Source organism: Erpetoichthys calabaricus, chromosome 1, assembly GCF_900747795.2.
Source record: "Erpetoichthys calabaricus chromosome 1, fErpCal1.3, whole genome shotgun sequence".
Lineage (NCBI taxonomy): Eukaryota > Metazoa > Chordata > Cladistia > Polypteriformes > Polypteridae > Erpetoichthys > Erpetoichthys calabaricus.
The window spans coordinates 230,789,392-230,809,212 of record NC_041394.2 but is presented as its reverse complement, the minus strand read 5'-3'; the positions used below and the strand labels follow the sequence as shown (position 1 = coordinate 230,809,212).

The 19,821-nt window shown below is 38.0% G+C and overlaps 1 protein-coding gene across 3 annotated transcripts in view; it reads right to left on the bottom strand.

Annotated features, from left to right (window-relative positions):
• lrrk2 (leucine-rich repeat kinase 2) overlaps positions 1 to 19,821 on the bottom strand; it is a 305,946-nt gene that overhangs the window by 21,744 nt on the left and 264,381 nt on the right. For all 3 annotated transcript variants that reach the window (XM_051934956.1, XM_028812383.2, XM_028812390.2), the window contains exons 43-46: positions 16,653 to 16,753; positions 14,633 to 14,827; positions 5,500 to 5,693; positions 3,400 to 3,472 (exon numbers count right to left, since the gene is read on the bottom strand). In XM_051934956.1, the coding sequence (XP_051790916.1) occupies positions 3,400 to 3,472; positions 5,500 to 5,693; positions 14,633 to 14,827; positions 16,653 to 16,753 (563 nt within the window). The remainder of the gene's footprint in view (positions 1 to 3,399; positions 3,473 to 5,499; positions 5,694 to 14,632; positions 14,828 to 16,652; positions 16,754 to 19,821) is intronic.

Below are 19,821 nucleotides of genomic sequence, written 5' to 3'. Positions count from 1 at the left end.
TGCCGGATCCCGGAATAGAGATGACGTTGTACAAAAACCCGTCAACAGAGAAGATGCTGTTATTCATTTTATAACAAAGGCTTAGGAAACAACTGTCGCAGCATAATGAAAATAGCAAGGTGTATGGGAGGCCACAGGCAGCGTGGGGAAGGGTTTGGAAGAGGACGAATAGGAATCGAGAAATGCTGTGTTGGCTGCGTATGGGTTGGACCGGTTTTGAAGAGGAGCCGCAGGCAGCGTGGGGAAGGGTTTGGAAGAGGACAAATAGGAATCGAGAAATGCCGTGTCGGCTGCGTGTGGGCGGGACCGGTTTTGAAGGAGGAGCCACAGGCAACGTGTGGAAGGGTTTGGAAGAGGACGGACAGGAATCGAGAAATGCCATGTCGGCTGCGTGTAGGCGAGACCAGTTTTGAAGAGGAGCCGCAGGCAGCATGGGGAAGGGTTTGGGAGAGGACGAATAGGAAACGAGAAATGCCGTGTTGGCTGCGTGTTTGTGGGAATGGTTTTGAAGTGGAAGCAGGACGAACCAGAAGAGAAATGTATATAAGGGATAATGAAAAAAATCAGTGTTTCTAAAAATAAAACTATTTTGTGGATGAAATTAAATGTACAGTTGCAATTTCTGTCATAGCAAACCAAATAATTCGACAAGTGTTACATACATACATATACGTATAATTGTCGAATTATTTGGTTTGCTATGGCAGAAATGCCCCTTCTACACATGTTCTGGGGAGCAATCATGGACTGCTCAATACTTCCCCTGGAACGCTTGGTGGCAACCTCCCTGGCTGAGGATGGTGCCTCAGTTTCCCGCAGGGCTCCATGGGAGATGGAGTTCTCCACAGCCCTGTTGGGATCTGAGGTGGCCGCCAGGGGGTGCTACATGGGTCCCTGACCCGGCCTGGACTACTCTACAGCCCCACCCGGAAGTGCAATCAGAAGCAGGTGATCAAGCACCTGGAGCACTTCTGGGTGGGCTATAAAAAGGGCCGGCAACCACTACTCGGGGCCAGAATCGGGAGGAAGAGGACAAGGTTGCCTGGGAGGAGTGGTGGTGCCAGAGGAAAGATTGTGTTGTGTGTATTAAGTGCTTGTGGGACTGTGTTGTGGCTGGGGGGTTCATGGGGAAGACGTGCCCTCCAGCTGGAGAAAAATAAAAGTCTTGTGTTTTTACACGTGCCTCTATGTCAGTCTTTGCAGGGTCGGTTGCTATATAGCGCTATTATCACAATATATATATATACACACAAATACAAAAGAGTTAAGATTAGCATAAAATGTTTCATCCTAAAAAAATGTTATCTTACTTTCTATAATGATATATATATGTATATGTATATATAGAGTGGCCACCAGGGGGTGCACCAGCTCCCCCAAACCCAACATAGACAGATGTGGACACAAGTTCAGCAACACACATTTGCTGTTGGAAAACACCTCCCAAATCTGTTTCACACCAATGCACAGTACAAAAGCACAGCAACAACACTTTCTTTTCTTCTATCTTTCTCTCTCTCTTGCTCTTCTTCCACCTCTACTCCTCCTCCAGCAAGCTTTGTCTTCTCCCACCCAACTTTGGCATAGGTACCAGACTCCTTTTATCCTACACCCAGGAGTACTTCTGGTGGCCCGTTAGTGTGTTCTGGGAGGACTTCTGGGTAAAGTGGAAGCCCGACAAAGTAGGACTCCGTATTCCCAGCACAACCCCCCGCAGCAGCCTTGGAAGCCAACAGGGCTGCGCCGAACTCCAACTGGAGCCCTTTTGTTTCTCGATATTTGTCAGTAATAAAGATTTAGTGAGTAGGTAATTTTTAGGCAGTGCCTCCTTTTTTACTTCAGTGCTGATTGCATGGGTAAGTGTCATGTAGTTAATACAAAAGAATAACATAAGCTGAACAGTGCCACTGCTCAAGCTGACACCATAATTGCACAGAGAAATGGGATTGGCAGAGAGTGAAATATAGCACAGGAAAATGAAATATGAAGTGATGAAGGTAAGAAGAGAAACTCAATAGAAGAAATGGTTAGCAAACGGCCTTCTTGAGTACTCGTAGCACTCCAAATTCTGTCAGTTTCTTAATCCTCACAATGCAGTAAAACACAGTCATGTGCCAGCTTACAGCTTCATTTGTCAGATTGTCTGTATTTATATATATTTTTATATTTATAAAGTGTACAGGTCATTGCAACTGAGGGTCTCTGGTATGCATACTTTAACTGCCAGTACGGAGTACCAAAAACTGATATGCAAGTCTTGGCAGCCTTTTTTCAGGGTGACATACATTACTATTGAACCACTGTTCAGCTGTTATCATGCCACTCATTCCCCCTATCATGCAGCAGCATATAAAGTCCTCTTGCCTAAGGAAACCATTCACTGTTCACGTGTTGGTGCTTTGCTGCAATATATCGTTAACTTCATGGGGGACACTTCCCATGCTTGTCATACACGTGTTAGGGCTTCAAGGTGTTCATTACATCATGGGGAAAACTTGTCATTCATTTATTGAAGCTTTGTGGTGATTGATCAATATTTCACAAGGGAAAGCTCATGTAGTGTAAAGGGACTGAAGAAATCTGTTGCAAAAGAGTTTATCAGCTTATCTATTATTCACACCCGCTCATCAGTAAAAAAATAAAATAAATAAATAAATTAGAAGGAACACTGGCCATAAGTATGAATGGCATCAAATTGGTCAGCTGTAAATCAATGTATGACTGATCGTACAAAATTCAAGCCAGATTGTATTGATGAGCGCTCTTATATACATAAACTGGGGAGTCCTCTTCAAAGTCAGACTATGATGTACCACTATGCTCCAGTTCATAAAGCAAAAACTGGGAACTGCCAGTATAGCCTTTAGGCCCACTTCAAGGCCTGAGTACAACACAAGTCAGTAGTGATGGCACACCTTCGCCTGTTAAATGCTTGCACAGCTCACAAAAGGAGATCCTCATGGACAGAATATAGAGGAGGAGGACATTATAATATTTGCATTAGGGATTACCATGTTAACAATCCGGAATATCCTGGGAATGTGCATTGCTTGGGGTCTTCAGGGAGACCCTATAAATGGTCACATTATACACGCATGTATGGATAAGCAAAAGACTTTTTGAACATGTTACATCTTCTGATTCTTTAATTAAAATTCTCTCTGCTGAAACAGAACAGTGTAGCCATTAGGAAAAGCAAAAACTGATCTATAGCAGGAAGATTATACACGCAATTATTTGTAGCATGTTCAAGAGTAAAGAGGGGGTAGGAGGGGGGTTTGAAACAAACATTGTATACACAAAAGTACTCAGTTACTTACATAGTACTACTGATACATCCGATTAAATACCAGCGCTATAACCAAGACCTAATGTCTTAAGAACACAGCGATAAATTACCTTGATTGCAGCATCATTAAAAACAGCTAGACTTCCATCTGCTGTGCCAGCTAAAAGAAGATTAATCTCTTTGCTAAAAATAAAAGCATAAACAAAAAGAAATATAAGACAAAAATATTTAATTGAAACAAGCCACCTGTGGATAGTAATTTAATGTTAGTAGTTTAATGTAAACACCAATTCTTCATTTTGACAGAATTTAATTATTCACTGTTATTTAACACTGAAAGTTTGTCATGTAGCAGGAAATTTATTTTAAAATTAAAATTTTAAATCAATACAGTTATCTTAATACAATCATTTACCTTTACATGCGCTTCAATAACCCAATTATTCACAGAAACATTATTTCTGAAATGCCATGTAAACTCTTGTTCCAATTACAGAAAATCAGGTTATTGGCCTCTGAGAAAACTGATTATGTGGCTATGTAAACCCTTAACCAGGAATGTGTAGTCGGAGCATATCCATTGAACTTTGTCAACCTGCACATGTATTTGAATTGCACACATTTTCAGCAGTTACAAGTAGAAGCACCCACAAAATACATTTCCAGAGTGAAATGTTTAGCCATTTGCATTATCCCTTCCCCTGGCAGAAATAATATGTCTCAATGTTAAAGAAATAGCTACATTTATGTTGATGACCTGAATGTACAGTGCTAAACTCAGCAACACAATCTTGAGAGTCAGTTGGGTAATAAAAGAAACATGCATTACGTTGTCCGATTACTATTTAAAGTAACAATCTAACACAATATTTATCTTACTGAAGTAAAAATACCTGTGTTATTATTATTCCAGCAGTAGTAAGTATAAGGCAAGAAGCTCACATTCCAGCTCCTTTGCAGGGTTCAGTCGCACAGCCAAACAGAAAAGAATGTGCTGTGTGCAACTTGTAACAGAAACCTATAAGTAAACCGTCAATTTGTCTAAACATATTTACTAAACATAAAAAATGATCATAGACATCATGCTTATGTTAAAATACACAGTGGCCGTTGATGACGTTCAGCTTTTTGTTGTGCAGTTTAATGACGTAAGTGCTTTTTGCCAAAGAACTCCAGAAGATTATTTGCCTAAAAATCAGGTTTCTGTCTTAATCGGGTTATTCACCTTAACCAAGTATGTGCTTGTAAACGTACTGATTGTGAACTACCTATTTATTTTACTTTCTTGGTTTCGTGGAGACAGTGTTATACAGTATATTGTTCTTGTTTTGCTTCATAGATTATAAAAAAAAATCAGCTAAATGTAGGACATTATTGGAGGGAAGTATAAATGTAAAAATAATTCAAGCAAGCATGTGTCCCACACGTGTGATTGAAAGGCAGCTGGAGGGCCTGAATATTCCATGTAATATGTAACAAGTTAAAGGGCTTTTGACATTAACTTAGAGCAATGGACAACAGTGTTATGCTTAGTAACACAGGAACATTGTATGCCATGTAGTCTCGCAATACAGTAGAATCCCTGTATCTGAGGATTCGGTTTCCACTGATTCAGTTATTTGCGGTTTATTGTGGCCCGAAAAAATTAAATGGAAAATTCCAGAAATGAACAATTCATAACTTTTGAAAACCAAGAGCGTTCCAGCACATGTAGGCGTGTGCCTCTGTGTCTAACATTATTTTCACTGCTCTGACATGTTTATTTGAAACAAGGAGAGAGAGAGAGAGAGAGCTCAAGTATATTTAATGTTAGTAATGTTTTATTATGCATAATTTATCCATTAAACTTTATCATAGGTATGTATGTAAACGAAAAACAGCTTATATATAGAGTTCACTACTACCTGTGGTTTCAGACATTGGCGGTAGGTCTTGGAATGCATCATCTGAGGATATGAGGGGACTGATGTAGTTTATAACGGTAATTTTAAATTGAAATTTTTGAAATTTATATATAACTTAAAAAATAATATCTTTAGTTAATTTGTTCATGGAGTAATAAATACTACTGGATCTCCACAATATTTTAACTCCCAGTGACAATACCAGTAAAGATTATAATGAAAAAAAACAATTAAATAAATACATTTTTTGGGGTGAAAGACAGAATTATCTTGCAAACTAAAGTATATTAACATGAAAAAGCTTACCTGTGTTTTGCATGAGAGTAAAAAAGCAGAGAAGTGATTGCACTTGACATTTCTTGCAATTCATGTTTAGCCACAGAGTTATCCGCACTGAAGACCAGGAGCCTCCCAGACTCTGTACCAAAGACAAGCCAGTCTGATTCTTCATCAGGAAGATGGACAAGTGTGAGGCATGTAATCAGACAGTCAGCAGCAGGCTAAAAGAATAATTATAGGTTAAAAGTGCAAATCAAACCAACTGAATAATTACATAACTATTAACCTTTTAATAATAATGCGAGAATTTGATACAACTATGTGTGAAAATTATTTTCAAAAATGTAAAACACAGCCTGTCATTCATCTAATTTTCAACCGGCTTAGAGTCACAAGAAGCTGGAACTACTAGCATCAAATGTTAGTAAAATTGTGACAAGAAAAGGCCATTCCGCCCAACAAGATCACCAGTCCTATTCACCTAATTTCTCCAATGTAACAACGAGCCACGTTTTGAATGTCCCTTGAGTCCTACCGTCTACCACATTACTTGATAATTCCATGTGTCTATTGTTATTTGTGTGTAGAAAAACTTTCAAATATTTGTGTGAAATTTGCCCTCAATGAATTTCAAATTAGGCCCTCCATCATAGGGGACCAACAAATTATTGATAGTTGTGCCTGTCCATTGTTTAGCAGACTAGTACACAAACCGCTGCCCTGTTAAGAACATTAAATAACTTGCACATAATATGGATAGTTTTGGGATACCCGAATATCCAAATAAAACCCATGCAGACTCAGAGAAAGCACAAGCTCCACATTTTCAGTAACCCAATTATTCGTAAAAACTTGAATTAACTGAGTTACCGTTAAGGAGTTTTTATGTCTCTTGCACTCTGTCGCATGTATTTGCTTTCCACATGCTTTTACCAGCCACAGGTAGAGGTGTACAAAAATTACACTCCAGATGCATGATTGGGTGATTGAATCATTCCTTCTTTTGGCTCAAATAATGTCTGAAATAATGAGCTGAATGTACAATACTAAATTCAGCAACACCATCTCAAGAGCTGTAGGGTAACATGTTAAATGTTATGTGTATAGTCTGATTACTTTTTAAAGTAAGGAGTAATCTAACGCAATACTGAATCTTATTTAAGTAAAAATACCTAAAAGGTTCACTTCCCGGGCCCTCCCTGCTTGGAGTTTGCATGTTCTCCCTGTGTCTGCGTGGGTTTCCTCCAGGTGCTACGGTTTCCTCCCACAGTTCAAAGTCATGCAGGTTAGGTGGATTGGCGATTCTAAATTGGCCCTAGTGTGTGCTTGGTGTGTGGGTGTGTGTGTGTCCTGCAGTAGGTTGGTGCCCTGCCCAGGATTGGTTCCTGCCTTGTGCCCTATGTTGGCTGGGATTGGCTCCAGCAGACCCCCGTGACCCTGTGTTCAGATTCAATGGGTTGGAAAATGGATAAAAATGGATGGATATTATTATTCCAGGAGCACTGGGTATAAAGCAAGAAACACACATACTAGATCCTTTGCAGGGCTCCACTGCACATCCATGCAGAAAAGAGTTAGCTGGGTGCAATCCGGTAACAGACAAGTACAAAAAAATTGTCAATTTGAGTGAACATATTACATAAGAAAATTTTCAGGGTATCATTTTAATGATGTTGAAGTGGTTTGCCAAAGGTGAACTCCAGAATATTACTTTCACATATAAACATCAATTATTAAGAAACAAGGTTTTTTGCCTTAACCAGGTTATTCATCCTAATCTGATTATGTATGGGCACGTAAACATAATTACTAAAAACCACCAGGGCAGGATTTGAACTTAGGCTATTCGGCCTGTGATGTATCACAATACTGATCACCTATACAAATATATTTTCCTAGTAAAGGAAAATAAAACCAAAAGTCTTTTTGTTTTGAAGAAAATAAATATGCTTTCATGGAAGTCACTAATATTTATTAGTAGTTTAAGCTTATATCACACAAAAAATATCAAAGATTTGTATTTTGAATGTCATATGAGAATTACAGGTCTAAGATTAAGTTGTAAAATGATAAAAAGAGATCAAACAAAAGATGCAGGTAAAGGTAAACTGCAAATAAACCCCATGGTAAATTATCTTAACTCCTTATATGATAGTTCAGAATTCATCTGTGGCAATAATGAATTGAAAAATTAAGTCATTTTAAAAAAAGTGAAAACTTAGGTAAGTGACCAACATGTCGGCAAAACTATTGCAGACTATGATACTTCATTCATACTAAATTCAATTTAATTATCAGAAATGAAAAAATTACATTACTTGATTATGAGAAAATTAAGAAAGTACATAAACCTATGTAGCTCATGTCAGGAAAATCTAGAAAGTGTTGCTTCTTTGGAAAACATCCTATATTGTTCCAGTTCCTAAGAAGGCAGGCCTCGATTACAGACCAATGGCCCTTACATCAACGCATCATGAATCCCATTGAGAGGCTGGTCCAGGACTATAAAGTGGTAGACCACCTGGATCCACTGCAGTTTGCCTACTGGACAAAGACTGGAGTGGAGGATGCAATTATCTATCTGCTCCACATGGCTTATTCTCATTTGGACAAAGCTGGCAGCACTTTGAGGATTTTTTTTTTTATTATTATTATTTTTCCAGAGCCTTCAAAACCATACTGTTTAGGCGTAAACTTAGAGATATGCAGGTGGATGAGCCTATGGTGTCCTGGATAATGGACTATCTGTCGGGCGGACTGCAGTTTGTTAGACTCAAGAACTGTGTTTCTGATATGGATGTGAGCAAAACCGGAGCACCACAAGGAACAGTCCTGGCATCTTTTATGTTCATCCCATGCACCTTGGACTATAAAATAAAACACCAGGGGCCTACGCTGTGCGTAGAATTCACACTAAAACATGGCGCAAGGACAAAAGTGGAAATGTGCGTATGCACAAAAAAATCCAGATGCATAAAACTGTGCGTTTGCCAACTTCCATGTTTTTCCACTCCATAAATCCCTGCTGCCACTCCCCAAACTCCTCCCAAAATTACACCTCTTTGAATATGCAAAGAAATATAAATAGCCCTTAACCTCAGCGTTCAGTGAAAAGGCAATGGCAAAAGCACGGGGGGAAATAAAAGAATTTCAGTGAATACCAAGTGGAGGCAAGGAAAAACATACTATTTGTTGGTTTAAACAGTGGTATAAACAACAAAAGGAAGTTGATCGAGTGACAGAATGTTGGAGAAACTCGAAAGCTCAAGTGCACAAAGTTGCACAGGGCCCGAAATAAAAAAAAGAAGTTGTCAGATATTAAAATTGTCGTGAAAAGGCAAGTCATAGCCTACTGTCTGAGCGTCATATGAAAGCTTATTAGTTTACAGAGAAAAAAAAATAGGCACACAGTGGGGAAAAAAGCACAAAATATCAACTTTAATCTCGAAATTTCCATTTTAATCACATAGTTTATTTTGTCGTTGAAGTAGAACATCATGAACTTCATCTTAAAATCGCTTAATTTACTAGTTTGTCAAATCCCATCATAACTAAAGTAGTACATTAAATGCTTTGTTTTGTATTTGATCTTCTATGTATGTGCTCCATGTGTGTGAATCACTACGTGCTTCTTAAATGGGCTTTCTCTTCCTCCGACTGGACACAGAATCCATTACATTCGTGATAATACAGCTCTCTGAATAATTAAACTACTGAGATGTATACTTAATATCATTTTCATGATGATAGGAGTTAAAGCACGTTATTAAACATGGGAACACAGTGGTGCAGTGATTGTTCATGCCTCTCGCAAGATGCTTGCTGTGCCGTGCACGACCTTCGATGAAATAATTTATTGCAGCAGTACCGTCTCTATCAAACGTACTAACCCCAAATTCCGGTCCTTACTTTTCTTTCTCCAAGTACCCAATCCGCTCTGTAATAGACGTTAAGCCATCTGTAAACTGAGAACGCCGATTCTTCAAAACTTTTAAGGAACACTGAAATATCTTCATAGTACATGTTTAATTATTCTGTACATCTATCCTTCCAGTGTCGCACCAGCCCCAGCAAGAATACAGTGTGAGGCAGGAACAATCCGTGAATGGAGCATTAGCTCTTTGCTAGCGCTGCGGCACCGTGCCCTAACATGTTTAATTATTAACAACATAGATTATTTAAATTAAGTTAAAGTTTTATCTGTATAATATAATAAACATATTTTGCTGCATTTCATCTTAAAAATGATATCGTCATCATATGTAAATACGTGCTTTATAAAGTGGCTCAGGGTGTGCAATATTGTAACTGTATCGCAAGTTTACAGTGAGGTAATTGTACTTATAAGTACAAAGCGTTCTACAATGAGCACTTGATGGACTGATTGAGTGCGTTTATAGTTCTTGGGATGAAACTGTTTCTGAACCGCGAGGAAAGGCTCTGAAGCGTTTGCTGTATGAGAGCAGTTCAATAGAAAGCATGGCTGAGACAGCGTGTGCTTGATACTGTATACCGATAATTCTCTTTCCAATCAGCTGCTGTAGAGCTGTGATTCCTCATTCAGATACAGTGATATAAATACTCCGAGTGGTGCAGTGATAGTAAAATGGAAAACGATGATCTGCTGTGGCAACCCCTAACGGGACCTGCTGAAAGAAGAAGAAGAAGATGCAGTGAGAGTAACAACGCTAAAGCAGCTATGGTATTTAGAATAGTTTGACCATTCTTTGGACCGTTGTATTGTTACAGGTTAATTACAATCAGATGCATTAAATAATAAGCAATATGCAGTTAATTTCATTGTATTTATTATAAAGCTGCGTCAGGGATGTGAATCTAAAAAAGAAAGGGAAACCACACTGGAACAGTAGCACTGCTTTGACGCTGGGTGCCGCCAGTTTGCAAAACCGAGTGGAGAACTTGCGTACGCCAAGCATTTAGCTACCGTGAAAATATGCATGGCTTTACGCCAACTTTAGGTTTTATACATCGTGATTTGAGCGTGGAAATGGGCTTATGCAACATTTTTGTGCGTACGCACCGTTTATACATGAGGCCCCAGGTCATGCCACAGTTAGAGATTCTCTGGTGATTCTGAAGTAATGGGGTGTGTATTGATAAAGGGAAAACGACAGATTTTAGGGTTCTGGTGGAGAGCTTGTTTCAAAGAAAACTGCATGCAGCTCAACATTAGGAAAAACAAGGAACTGGTTATTAACATACTGTTGCTATTCATGGAGTGGATGTGGCGATGGTGCACTGCTACAAGTACTTAGGGATCCACATCTGTGTCAGGTTGGATTGGTCTCATAACACAGAGGTGGAGCGTTCCTTTAATGTGGGTAGTGTCATACTTTACATGTTCTATAATTCTGTCCTGGCAAGTGTAATTTTCTATGCTGTAGTGTGCTGGGCTAGTAACATCACTTCAAGAGAGGACCACTGAATCTAAAAGCTAATTAACACGGCAGGCTCAGTTATGGGAGACAATGTTGACTGCCTGAATGTAGCAAAGGAGAGAATTAAAACAAAACTGAGTGCCATTCTGAACAATGCTGCATATCCTTTCTCTGACACACTAACACTGAATACTTTCAGCCAATGAATTATTCAGCAAAAGTGTGTCAAGAAACTTGACTAGTGTTCCTTCCTTTTGCTCCTGTGCCACATACCAACAGCAGCACAGCTGTGTAATTAATTCCTCACTGCGACTTTAACTGTTCTTTTTATCTTTAGCCATGTCAGAATTGTTTTCTTCTTTTTTGTAATTCTTGTGTGAGTTTGAAAGGGACTATTGAAGCGGTTTACTATAATATTTCTATATTTCTTAAGCTTCTGTAAAATGCTAAATTCGTCATTGGGAGAAATAAAATACTTATGTATGTACTACCTATCTAAAGCAGAAAATAATTGCTTCAAGTAAACACTTCATGCCAAAACAATATGCCAACTCAAATACAATCTATGTAACAATTGTAATTTATGTCTCCCAGAAAAATTGTGCCAGGTATCCAAAAAAAGGTGCATCTTTTAGTGATAATTATTGTCACATCTCATTAATTGTCAATGTGCTTAATCAACGGTCACATGACACCCAATACTGAAATATTTCCTTTTGAGACAGTAATTTCCAGGACCCATATGATCTCCAAATAAATTCATTTATTGTCTTAATTGTATTTTTCTTCTGTGCCACATAGCTGACACTGATTGTAGAAATAGGCAAGCTGAGTTTCATCTGGGTCTGGGTGATATATCGGGATATTAAAATATACTGGGATATAAATAGAGCGGGATACAGATTGAGGCAGCATTGTTTATATATCGAGTTTAAATAAAATTTCTTTGAATCTTGCAGAAAGCCTTTTTCTTATCCATCACTGCCTGCTCCAGACTTCACTACTGTGCTTTGCTAACAAACCCATCCCCATTTGCGCAAACAACTGCTTCACAACATGGAGGGCCATGACCACATGTTATGACTGAAAATGACTTTGTATGTAAAAACAAGAACAATGGATCAATTATTTGGAGATGGTTTGGATTTCACAGGTCAGATAAGCAGTAGAATCGGATAATCTACATTGAAAGCCAAAAGGAGGTAGCGCTGAAAAGTCTGTTTTATCACTTAAAACAGCAGCACAAAATTCAGTATGAAGAGGCTGTTATACTCCATTCTACTATGGCAGCTACAAAGCATTTGCCACCTGAAGCACCTAAACTAACTCAGAAGACGTTTCAAGCTTCATTTACCCACACCATACCTTATGAATTGTGTAAAGTCTTTTAAGAAGCACATGCCTATTAATGACTGGGTTGGAGAACACTTAGAATACAAAGCATTTAATGTGCTACTTTAGTTACGATGGGATCTGAGAAACTCTCAAATTAAAAATTGATTTTAAGATGAAGTTTATGAAATTCTGCTTTAATCTTGTAGTTTATTTTCTCATTAAAGTAGAAATTTCAAGATTAAAGTCAACATTTTGATTTTAATCTCAACATTGAACTTTTTTTCTTCACTGTGTCCCTATTTTTTTCTTCTCTGTGGCCGTAATATGCTTCTGTATGACATTCAGACACTCTCCTTTTCACATCAACTTTGATATCTGACCACTTCTTTTTTTTTATTTTAGGCACTATGCAACTTTCTGAATTTGAGCTTTTGAGTGACTTCACCATGCTGTAACACTCCATCAATCATCTTTTGTTGTTTATACCACTGTCTAAGCCACCTATGTTTTTCCTTGCCTCCACTTCACTGAGCAGGCTCTCCATTTCAGATTTGCTGAAATTCTTCTTCTATACACATGCTTTTGCCATTGTCTTTTAACAAAACACTGAACGGAAGGGGCTATTTATATTAATTTGCATATTCAAATATGCAAAATCTGGAGACAAGTCGTGGTCCATGCATTAAAATTCACATTCATTGGGATTTACAAAGGGAAAGTGCGTGGAACTTTGCTTACGGACAGTCTTATGCATTTGACTTTTTTGTGTGTAGGCACATTTCTAGTTTTGTCCATACACTATGTTTTAGTATGAATTCTATGAAAGGTGTTACACATGAGGCCCCAGCTCATCACAGAGATGCCAACACGCTGGGGATCAAGGCAGAAAATAACAGAGGGTTCTAGAGAATTAGAGAGCACTTTCAAAGTCCTGTCCTCTGACAAAAAGTCCAGGCATCTTGTCCCTACCTGGCAAGATTTAGAGAAACCTGAAGTGGTCCAGAAAGCTCTGAAACCTCTTCAGGAATTCACAGATGCTTTGTTTGGGGAGGACTATGTTAATCTTTTTAAGGGGTGGGTGGGGGGGGGGGAATGTTAGAGCACGTGAGCTTATTCAGTGCAGCAGGATCAATGCACATGTTGATCTTTTTTTTCTTTCAGTACATGTGCCTTCCCTGTTTGTTTATATATCTAGTGACTTTTCTGCCTGTCTGTGTGTTATGGATCTTAAAAATAACAGTTATAAGGACACTTGCTCATGTTAATTGCAGTCTCAATTGTTAAAAAATATTTTAAAAGAAGCATCCCACATGAAAATATAACAATCTCATTAACTGACAGTGCATACCAATTTATAAATTTTATGTCCGTTTGAGGTTAAAAAGAAAAAAAAAAGTAACACTTTATTCCCAGTGGGGAATCGAACTCAGGTCTGTGAGGCACAGCAAGGCTATTGCGCTCTGAGAAGCAAATCTTAGCGCGCTACTCCACGGAAACCATTGTATCATCCTTGAAACTTTTGTGAAAGTGTTTATTTGATGTTTGGACGTCAGGCTTCACACATTCTATAGTTTATGCCTACATTTTGTAACATTTATTACTAAAATATGAAAAAGTTTCTGTTTTAAAAATGTGTTTACACAGATTACTATAGAAATGGAACACACATGAAATGCGTGTGTTCCAAATAACGATCTATTATTTCCACTCTAAAACTCCACTTCACTCCCAGATAATCAATCAAAGCATGAGCTGGGAGAAGTTCGTGCACGTTCTAAGTCGGTGGGGGGATGGAATAGCCGGCTGCTGGCAGCTTGTCTTTATCAGCACATTTAGATGACAAAAGACGCTGGCGGGGAGGTGTGAACGGATTTAATGTGGGCCATATCTACGAGTTTTTTCGTAGGCTCTGGTAATTCTAGTGTTAAATCCACTTACATTGCAGCTGACAGGATCGAGGCACTGAAGCTCAGAGCTGTAAGAAAAGGTCATCACTGGCCTTTCTACAGAGCTGCTGCAGCAAAAGTGACTCATCTGTGAGCAACACTGTGTCTAATTCTGCAGACCATCCAACAGGGGCACCACTTAAAAAGAAAAAAAACTCTTGCAAGCTTTTTCAAGCAGACAATGACCCCCACCTGCCCAACAGCATCAAAGAGACGAAAAATTGAGAATGAACTGTCCGACTACATAGTGCCAGGGCCAGCAGAGCACAAAGCAGATCCCTTTGCATGGTAGAGGGAACATGCAGTCACCTTCCCCACTTTAAGCTGCCTGGAACAAAAATACCTTTGTGTTCCTGCCACCAGTTCACCATCAGAGAGGATGTTTAGTTGCAGTAGCAGTATTGCCTGAGACGGTTGACAGGCTGGTATTTCTATCTCAACATCTTTAGGCAATGATGAAATGCAGATGTTAGCATTTACCTTGATATCATATTTGCCAGTTTCCATGTCCAACCGTAAAATTCTTCCTTTATGTTTATTTCCAGTTCCTATCCATGCTGTTTCTCCACTGCATATTAGACTGGAGGCTACATCATTTTCATTAAGTGCTTCAGTAGGAACTTTGACTTCCTTTATAAGACACAGTAGCTCTGCTGAGTTTAGAATATTAAATATCTGTAAAATAAAATTCATCATTAGTCAGTCAGTCATTTTCCAACCCGCTATATCTTAACACAGGTTCACGGGGGTCTCCTGAAGCCAATCCCAGCCAACTCAGGGTGCAAGGCAGGAACAAAACCGGGCAGGGTGCCAGCCAACTGCAGGGCACACCCACACACACAAGCACACATTAGGGACAATTTAGAATCACCAATGCACCTAACCTGCATGTCTTTGGACTGTGGGAGTAAACCGGAGCACCCGGAGGAAACCCACGCAGACACGGGGAGAACATGGAAACTCCACGCAGGGAGGACCTGGGAAGCGAACCCAGGTCTCCTTACTGCGAGGCAACATTACCACTGTGTCATTGTGCTGCCCTCAAAAATCTCATTACTTGATTTAAAATATAGTAAAGAAAATAACTACTGCATATACTCATGGCTCATGAAACCCGAAAAATCGTTCATAAAATCAGACCCTGACTTATATGCCCGTTCAAAAATGCAGCAGCATCTTCCTGCCTCCTCCAGTCTCGCATCAGTTTCTCGGACGCATCGAATTTTATTGCAGCAGCAGTTACCAATTACTTTCGCTACTTCAGCGACGTTTAATTTAAAACCAGCTTCATATTTTCTTCTGATCGAACGCTCCATTGTAGATAAGGGATGCTCTTACGATAAAGGTGTATGAGGGTGTGAGATACAAAAAACACAAATCAGTGCAAACGTTGCTTCGGAATAGTTTGGGAATTACCATGTGGTCAAATAGGCACAATAGAGAGAGAGAGAGAGAGAGAAGTTAGAAGCACTTTTTGATACAGCACATTGCCACACCCACATAGGAAAAAAAAGGCAGTGTGCTCCGTTGTTACTCTTTCAGGTGGGCGTTAGCATTTGACTTATATCACCAACATTATAAAATACCAGAAATCATACAATAAAATCAAGTCCCAACTTATCCGTGGGAGAACTTATCCGCGAGTATAAACGGTAATTAAAATTTATAAAGAGAATGACTCTGTACAAATTAATGTATTATTGCCTAAAAAAGCAATTAATTTAGTAAAGAAACAAATACATACAGTATAAATATAGTTGAAAACAGCAATTGAGGTTATTATACCATGACAGTCAATGCCTTAGCTTCTTTCAATTGTATTGCAATTGGTTATACCTAGACAATTAACTGAACAAAGAATTCAAGAAAAAGTAAGAATTATTTACTGAATAAAACAGTGGTTATGATTTAAAAGTGAATTACCTAACCTATGATCAAATAAATATGTAACTTCTACGAACTGTTCAGTATATTATACAAGAGACTTTGTAAACAAACATTTTTCTGCAGTACAGTGTTAACCAAGCGCAGTTCTGCAGAGAGACTGAGGCCCGGACTGATACGCTTCCTGATATGATTGACTCTGACAGTTTACAATTGCAGGACTTTGCCAATTAGAATGAAAATTGACAAAGATTTACATTTCTGTATAAATGGTACCCGGTTCTCACCAAAACACTATCCAAAAAATGTTTCTTTTAAAATCTGAGCACAGGTTAAAAACACAAAATATGCCCAAACGTTTTTCAAGACATTTTAGTTTCATAGTAACATAGATGAATATGAAGAATCAAACATTGTTATCATGCTTTTTTCTCATGTCATCACAGCACTGGTTTTCTCCCCACATTTCACATAATACACGTAGAATAAATACATGTTTAAAATCAGTGCAACTTTTACATTAAACTTGGTAGAAAAAAATAAACAGAAGCAAGATATGTTTAAAAATTATGGCGCCTGACCACCTGAAAACTAATTTCTGATATGAGCTACCTACCTGAGCAGAGGTAGGTCTTTCATCAGGGTTTTCTTTCATACAATCTTTAATTAGACTTTCAAATTGTGGCCACGGAGAACAGTTATAATGCTTCACGGGATCTAAAAATACAGAAGAAATTCATACATGTATTTTAAATCTAAGATTCTAAATCATAAATAAATAAAGTGAAATAAATATGATATTTCAGTTTACTCCACGTGGACAGTTAAACACAGTAAAGAACAATACTGTTTAGCTGAAAAAAGACCACTGTTATTATATTATTTAAAGTCATTTAAAAGGTATACATTGCTTCCCCTAAAGTACCTCTTCTCCATCTGGTGCCTTCCTCTACTACCAATAACAATTTATAGAAAATATATTTTCTGTGGAAATAGATAATAAGGGAACAGAATCTTAATCCAAAACATTAGAGACAATTATAAATACTGCCTGCCATGAATAGGGGTTCAATTCAGGTTTGCTCGTGCTTTGCTGTTCTTTTTACTAATTTGGAGCAGGTTGATTTTCTGGTCCTAGACATACTGTACATATTTTGACACCGCCTAAGGTCTAGCTTTGTTATTTTTCAGAAGTCAATAATTTAATATTTTTTGGCCTTGATGTGCCTTTGTTTTATGGACAATCTGCAAAGACAAAAGACTACACACTTGGTTGTATGTCTCATCAGTTCCTGTTTCCTTTCCCCAGGAGATACCTATAAAGAATGTGCATTGTTGACGTCAGAAGTATTGAATATGAATGTTTAAATTATTTGAAAAATAAACCATAATTACTATAATAAAAACTTGTTATTTCAGATGTTGAAGCAAAGAGAAAATTATATATAAAACAAAGAAACACATATTTAACACGTTGTTTCAATAACACACATCTCTGAACGCCGAAATACTGTATAATAAAATCGAGTTATTGCAGTATTGTCCGTCCATTCATTCATCCATCCATTTTTGTCCATTCATTCATCCATCCATTTTTTACCATCTTATTGAGTTTAGGGTTATGTAGTGTTGGTACCTAATCCCAGCCACACCAGACACAGGGTACATACATGCACATATTCATACTCACTCCAAATATTGTGTTCATTCAAGTCAAAAGTTTAGACACACCCATTTATTTATGTTTTTAATAGGAACCATTAAATATCATTAATACCTTAAACTGAATTAAAAATACATTACTCGTCTTCTTATAACTACTGCTGGTTGAAATGACTGATTTCTAATTTATTTTTCACATATGGCTACGTAGCCCCATTTTCAGCAGTCATTTCTTCAGTGTCCTAATAGTCAGCTCTCTTTGCTTATCTTTATTTAGTCATGGTTATTAGGAAAATCTTTCGACTGGCATTAGCATCTGTGAAACCGGTTATTCTGTTCACTTGTGCTGCAAGGTACTGACATTCCAAAAGTTCAGGTCAGGATTCAAAAATGGCCAAAATGAAAATGGTTCAACAAGAAACATGCTAGTCTTTTTTTTTTTTGAAGAATGTAGGTGATTCCCTGCAAAATATTGCAAAGATATTGTAGGTTTTATAAAAAAAGGAGTCTATTACTGGCTTGAGGGACCTAACCAGGATAGAAAATAAGGGGAAGGCCCAGATTCATAACTGTACAAGAAGATAAGGAAATCAGAGAATCACAAATGCCTTAGTGGTCCTCAGATGGCTTCTTCCTTAAATATACCTCAAACACCTGTGTCATCTGCAACAGTGATGACCTAAAAAGTCAGTGCAAAATGCTATTTCCACATACATATATGCCAAATAAATTAATTAGAAATGTTGGGTTATAGGTTGTTAATGGTACATAACACCTAAAAGGTATACTATTTTGGTCCTGGAGCAAGCCAGGAACCACAGCAATCTGGTGACAGACATCATAACATGAATTAATGCTACTTTTAGTTCACCACTTAAATGATTTTGGTGCCTACCATTACTAAAGTTACTCAGTGTATTTTACTCCAAGTTGGATCACTTTAGTTTAAATACAGTTATACTTCCCATGCTGCTGACTTTTTGGTTTCTAAAAATGACTAATCCTCGACAATCCTTTTAATATGGGCCATTTACATTAAAAAAACTAGGCTTAAATAGACCAACATTTAAAAAAAAATCATATAAACAAAACAGATATAAATAAAGCAGAACAACTAGACATATTTCAAGACTGTGATACGAGCTATGTGGAGAAGTAGAAAGAGTTTCTCTTCAGTTTAAGGGTGTTGTACCATGTTAGCCATTATAACTGTAGAGAAAAGCCAAGCAAAATGACACCTTTTATTGGCTAACTAAAAAGATTACAATATGCAAGCTTTTGAGGCAACTCAGGCCCCTTCTTCTGGCAAATGTAATCTTCAGTTTAAGCAAATAATTACTAAGAGGTGATATAAAAAATGTGTATAGATTTATAAATTGGGTTAATGCCAACTACTAGTTTGAAATGTATTCTTCTATTAAAGCATGGAACATAAATTGAAGCTACTCAAGGAAAAAGTTATTTCATATTTTTTGGTATTTGGTACATTTTATTGATCCCCCACGTGAAATATGCACAAAAATTTCTAAGTTTCATTTTTCACAGACAGAAACACACAGGGAATGAAATACCCAGCACTGTGGTAGACAGTAGTACTTTGGAGACCCTCAAATCACAAGCTAACAATTTGAATAAAATAGGTGATCAGGGATTGCTGAGATTCATTGGACTGAATGACAAGTTCTCCTCAAAATTATTCTTATGTTCTCATACTTTGCAGTCTTAAGGTGATGAGGGCTATGCAGCTGAAAAGGGTGTGCCTTAATCCTTGTTTTCTGGTTTGTTTGTTTGTTTTTTTTTACAGTGTGGGAATGACCTTTACCTTACCTTCATAATATTAACTGGATCCACTCCAGCACTGGCCAAGATGTTACCTTCTATGAATTTTGTACATTGTGCACCAACACACTTGCACAGAAGAGCTGATTCCCTAATATGAAGACTTCCTTCATTCAGTCATTGGTTTAGTGGTAGCCTGATTAGCCATTTTAGCTTTGCCTATCAAACCACATGCACTGGGACCTCTACCCAGTCCTGCATAGCTACCTCTTGTGTACTGTTCCTTCTCTTGGCTGTGACCTTTACTCTCAGAACAGGTATCTTCTCCCATGTAACTGATGGGG